This window comes from Leiobunum rupestre, chromosome 3 (genome assembly GCF_980474605.1).
Source record: "Leiobunum rupestre chromosome 3, qqLeiRupe1.1.hap1, whole genome shotgun sequence".
NCBI lineage: Eukaryota > Metazoa > Arthropoda > Arachnida > Opiliones > Sclerosomatidae > Leiobunum > Leiobunum rupestre.
Window position 1 is genome coordinate 70,486,193 of NC_143386.1, and position 6,000 is coordinate 70,492,192.

At 38.9% G+C, this 6,000-nt stretch overlaps 1 protein-coding gene across 1 annotated transcript in view; it reads right to left on the reverse strand.

Annotated features, from left to right (window-relative positions):
* Positions 1–5,115, reverse strand: part of Schip1 (Schwannomin interacting protein 1) — a 137,586-nt gene extending 132,471 nt beyond the window's left edge. The window contains exon 1 of the mRNA XM_090169110.1: positions 5,042–5,115. Within this exon, the coding sequence (XP_090025236.1) occupies positions 5,042–5,065 (24 nt within the window). The 5' untranslated portion in view covers positions 5,066–5,115. The remainder of the gene's footprint in view (positions 1–5,041) is intronic.
* Positions 5,116–6,000: the final 885 nt, after the last annotated feature.

The window sequence follows — 6,000 nt, forward strand, 5'->3', positions numbered from 1 at the left end:
TTAATTTAAGTCCGATTTTCATGAAAGTTATATTTTTGAATAGCTGTGGTTTACATATAACCTAGAATTGCAAAAACGTTCCTTAAATTTAATTCTAAGTAAGGTTTTTTGGGCAGCGTATACGGACCCCCACAATTTCCAACATTGTAAATCCGCGTGTTTATAGAGGTCTGCGCGCCCGTTTCCCTCTAGCGTTTTTCAAGGCCGTTCAGAGTGAGCCGCGCTTTCAACGCATGACCAGAAGAAACAATTAAGTATGACACTGATCTACCTAGTCTTCAGCGTATGACCAGAAGTAATTAGTGTGACACTGATCGAAGGAATCTTCGATGCTTTCAAAGTATGACTAGAAGTAACAAATAAGTGTAAATTTGTATATATGTGTGACCGTGGATATATTTTGGTTGTGATACCGGCGTTGCAGGTTGCTCAAACAAACTTAACACGTTAGAAGGATTGTGTGTATTCTGACCGTCGTAAGTCTTGTTTAGGCTGATTTCGAGATTTTAGAAATGATTTTCGCCCAGATTTCGGGATTTTAGAAATGATTTTCGTCCAGATTTCGGGATTTTAGAAATCGAGGGTGATTTCAGAGGTCACGAATTTCTTTAAAGGGAATATAACCTCAGGTATTTGGTGTGGAACACCAACGCTTGCAGCTCTGGCCGCTCTTGCCTTTCGCTTTAAAAATGTTTGGCGCCACTGTACAGCGAAATTTGAAAAATTGAAGGGGTCTTCCATAAAGATTGCTTTGCGGGTTATATTCCCTTTTAAGTCATGAATATTCAACTTTTGCCTCTTTTAAAACTTCCAACGCGTTCTTTACGACACAGCCCAGCCACCGCGACAAACCACTTAGCAGCACCGCGAAAGGCAAAAGCCATAGGAGGGAGCGGACAATATTGGAACCATTTGGGCAGGGCGACTGAAATACCCACAAATTAAACATTTAAATTAACCGAGGAGTCGGACATTCACCAAAAATGTGTATCGGATGTTAGATTTCAAAATTTCTTGTTGGATTTCGAGATTTTGAATAAATCTATCTATACTACTACAAATATGGTTCATGTCATTTATACGTTTTAAATCGTCAGGCGAATTTCTTTCATAGCCACAAAAGTATTTGTTTCAATAGTATGTATAACCAGAAGTATATAAGATATATATTACTAGAGAAGTATCCATCTAGGCGCTATATGAAGAAAATCATTTCGAAAAATCAGCGGTAGTCTGGTATGGTAACGACGGAAGCCCGGTAAGGTAACGACGGAAGCCCGGTAAGGTAACGACGGAAGCCCGGTAAGGTAACGACGGAAGCCCGGTAAGGTAACGACGGAAGCCCGGTAAGGTAACGACGGAAGCCCGGTAAGGTAACGACGGAAGCCCGGTAAGGTAACGACGGAAGCCCGGTAAGGTAACGGCGGAAGTCCGGTAAGGTAACGACGGAAGTCCGGTAAGGTAACGACGGAAGCCCGGTAAGGTAACGACGGAAGCCCGGTAAGGTAACGGCGGAAGTCCGGTAAGGTAACGGCGGAAGTCCGGTAAGGTAACGGCGGAAGTCCGGTAAGGTAACGACGGAAGTCCGGTAAGGTAACGACGGAAGCCCGGTAAGGTAACGGCGGAAGCCCGGTAAGGTAACGGCGGAAGCCCGGTAATATAACATCAACATCAACAGTTATAAGGCGATGAATACTTATCTCGTAAGAGAAATCTTATAAACTTCTGGTATAACGTGTAGGATTGCGTGCAGACTGAAATAACCGAGCACTTACAGGGAAACAAACATTTAGAGTTTCGCTATTACCGTTTGTATGGCGCCAGTTTAAACGTTTTACCGGGAAGGAAATTAAAAAAATTGGCCTAAAAATAAATATGGCCAAATTAATATTTTTAGATTTTTTAAAAAAATCGCCCTATACATACAACTATGTATCCGTCTATAACCTAAAGGGTTACTTTTTTCGGGTATATTATATACTTCTGGTACAATTTAATCGTACACACAAAGCACTATTAATACATTATAGTTACCCCTTAAATTTGAGCACCTAATTATATTTCTTTGTAGCAGTGACGAACAATAGTAAATGGACCTTCAAAATGGCGCCTTTTCAATGTAGTTAGCCTTCGCGATAAAACATTTCCCCTCCCTATGTCCGCCTAGCAATGGTTGTAGAAAGTAATTTCACGAAATTCCTGCCACGCCGGCTAGAGCGTTTTTCCGGTTTTTTCGCAACAAACACAGCACCCCACACAAGGAGAACGCAACCCGTCAAAAGTCGTGCATTTTCTTGCGTATATTTTTCATTGGTTAGACACTTTAGCGCCTGCTGCCGTCGGAAGGGGGAAATTCAGAAATTGTCTTCCCCCTTTCCGTAAAACGTTCCGCTTGAAGGTTCGTCCAATGAAATTTGAACATAACACTGCGTTAGCGTGTGTAAAGGCTAGCTGCGTTCTCCTTGTGTTTGTTGCTTTTAAATTTTTTTTTTAAACACGGGCCCCGGGAATAGGCGAAACTATAAAGTCCAGGGGGACTGAAAAGATGGTAGTCACCTGACTCTATGGAGAACTGCAGCGCCATCTATCCTAAGAAATACGAACTATTATTCATTTTATTTCGCTAATGATGGTTTAAATTTTGATCGATTCGTCTAAATTATCTAATTATTTTTATTATTTAAAACATTTTGTAGTAGAAAAGTGTAAGTTAATTAGCTGTCTGCAGTATCTAGAAGGAATATTTTTTTTCTTTAATATCGCACTGCCAACTATTTACCCGAGTCACTGAATTGGAGTTGACTGTGAAAAGGTAGTCACGTGATTTTGTTTTCCCATTTTAACAAGTTAGTTAGTATAGTATAGCCTATTCTCTTGACGGGTCTTGTTGGCAATCACCGTTTGTCTTGAGTAATCGGCAACAGCAACCGCAAATAGCCGCCGGTAAAAAGTCTAAAATATATATTTGCAACACCTCGCGAACTCCTCGAGTTAATTGTCTCCCAAAGAAGAACAAAGTTTTCTTTTGGTCTCGACGGGGAAGGAAAAACCAAAGTCTTTTTTAATCTCCTTCGCGGGGGGCTTCTCAATCTCTCCGGTATTGTCCCGTTTTAATTAAAAAGCTCTTTGAGGGGGAGCGGCCCCGAGATAAGAAGCTACCTCGGTTGGCTCCTGGAGTTCACCCGATCGCGGTAATTGGGCTATTTTTTATCAGTCGTCTCATTAAATGGATTTAATCCGAAGAGGCGCTTAAAAATAACTATATTTTAACGCAATTTATCTAACAGTTCGGACTGCGGATAAACTGGCCAGGGTTCCCCGGAAAACTAATTCTGGGGCCCTCAACAGAGTCGTTATACTTTACGTCCACGGACAGAGAAATTTGGGAAAAAGTCGGCCCAGCCCCAGCGGTTCGAGTGCGGCAAAACCAAGCAGCAGGGACTTTCAATACTGTTTAAGTTTACTATTTTACGCTCGATCACACGAACCCAAACCTTAATGTTCGCATTTCCCTGCTGCTTGGTTTGGCGCTTGTTGCAGCCTACTTCCAGGAGCTAGTAGGCCACACTTTGAAGTCATAATTATCTCCAGTAAAAACGGCTCTTTTCGGGCCCGCAAATTTTTTTTTATAGTACGTGGCCTCGGCCCACCCTGATTATACTTTACCATTTAAATTGTTAGCGAAATTTAAAATGCTTACAAAAAAGACCAACTCTTATTCGGCCTAATTATTATTAATTAGTAAATTTCAAAATTAAAACTGATTAGTCAAAAGTCTCGCCTGAGCCGTATGCAATATTTTACGAATTTCAGATGCGTCAAATGCCGGAACTCTAATAAATGGTGATCTTGACCTTGAAAACGTTTCACCTCGAAAATATACAACAATCATAACTACAATGGTGATCTTGACCTTCAAATATTTATCTAGAAAATGACTAAAATCTTATATTGATAAAACATAAGTATTAGAACAATCTTGACCTTGAGAATGGCAATCGCGACCTTGAAAATATTTATGTAGAACATTACTAAAATCTTAACAGAAAAAATAACTACAATAATTAGGTCTATCTTGACCTTGAGAATGGTCATCACAACCTTGAAAATGTTTATAAAATTACTAAAATCTTATAAGAAAAAAATAACTACCACAATTAAGCTGATCTTGACCTTGAGAATGGTTATCTCGACCTTCAAAATGTTTATCTAGACAATATACTATAATCCTATAATAAAAAACTACAATAATTAGGGTGATCTTGAGAATGGTCATCTCTACTTTCATGATGATCTAAATCAACCCAGTACAATTTCCCACAATTCACGGATTCGATGCATTTGAATTAGACTAACCACAGACCACCTAGCAAGCTCGAAAATTTACTTGCGGTATTTATAAATTATATTTTCCCCGAAGAAATAATTTTAGTTAATTAATTAATGACGCATTAATATAAATTTATCTTTTGAAACGTATAGTGATATAGAGTGGGATATTATCTACTTCTGAAAGTACTTAACAATATTTGTTCAAATTATCGTTTAACGCTATAAAATTAAATAAATTTTAAAAAAAAGTGTTAATTTCCTTGTGCTTATAGCTTGTGCACAAGAAAATTTCGTTATTGTATTATATTTTTAATTTTTATTTAATTTAAACATAATTATCTGAAACCTTCCGCTCGAATTTCAAGTAATATAATTACATAAATAAATTTGCATACATTATAGCTGAATATAAATTAATTTATGCATTCTCCAAATCATTGATTTTCGTAAAATAATCAGTGATATCTCATATATTTTCGGTGATTTTCAGTGATTATTTTTAAGTAAATTCTCGTGACTGATTACCAATGATTTATACACCTGATTACTTAACTAGTTAAAATGGTTAACATATGAATATGACATGAATAAAATCAGGGTTGCAAATTCCCTCGACTTCCAAAACGTTATTTCTAAGTACTTACAAACATTGCTTTTTGAAATATACTATTTATAAAAATATTAGATCACAATAACCAAGACAACTTACTTGAAAACTGTCTCTATTGACCATAATGTCTAATACGAAATACCCGAACTTCAACGCCGGCAGAGTAAATAGTGGACTGCGTTTCAAATCGCGAGCTTTCAGTCTGGCCACCTTTTTACACGTAAGTGCGCCGGGTGCTCACCCCTCCCGAAGTATTATTCAGCCCGGGGAAGCCCTCCTCCGTTATAACGGAACAAATCCCCCCGTCGCGCAACCCAACCCCCCTCGAGTGACTAATACACTGAAGCCGCTGAAAAAGCCAAACGCTGATTCAGGGACTAGGGCCCGTTTTGCGTCTCTACTAACCTCCCCCTTCCCGTTAGTTTGCCTGTGACGACTCTCGCATATTAAATAGTCAACTACCTACGGTAAATTCCTAGCTAAACAGGGAACAGGCCAAACACTTTCACAATGACAACACAGCGCTACTTCATTAGGACTTGTAAACTTATTTATTCTTTGGTTTTAAAAATTCTGCTTACGAACATTCCTATTTGACTGGTATATTCTGAATTTTCAAAATATAGCTAAGGTAGCTTACGTGAAGATAGTATATTTCAAACTATAGTAAGTCCATAACTGATCTATTTACAAAATTAATGAGATATAATTAGTTACCTATATATATTGTTTTGTATAAACTACAACCATATGTAACATAATTACTCATAAGTATGCCACTGTACCTTTATTCTATTCAAAAATCTCCACTAACGGTTTGTTTCACCACGAACCAGCAGTGGCGTAGCTGATAACTCAGAGGCCCCCCCCCCGCAAAAATCTCTATGAGGCCCCCCTTTTAAATTGTTTTATGGTTAGCGGGGCCCCCCCGAAGCTCCTGGCCCCCCTTAAAGCTCGAGGCCCCCCCGCACCGCAGGCCCTGCGGACCATCAGCTACGCCACTGCGAACCAGTAAAAATGTGGACTACATTAGATGAAAAAATCGGGCCAATTAACCT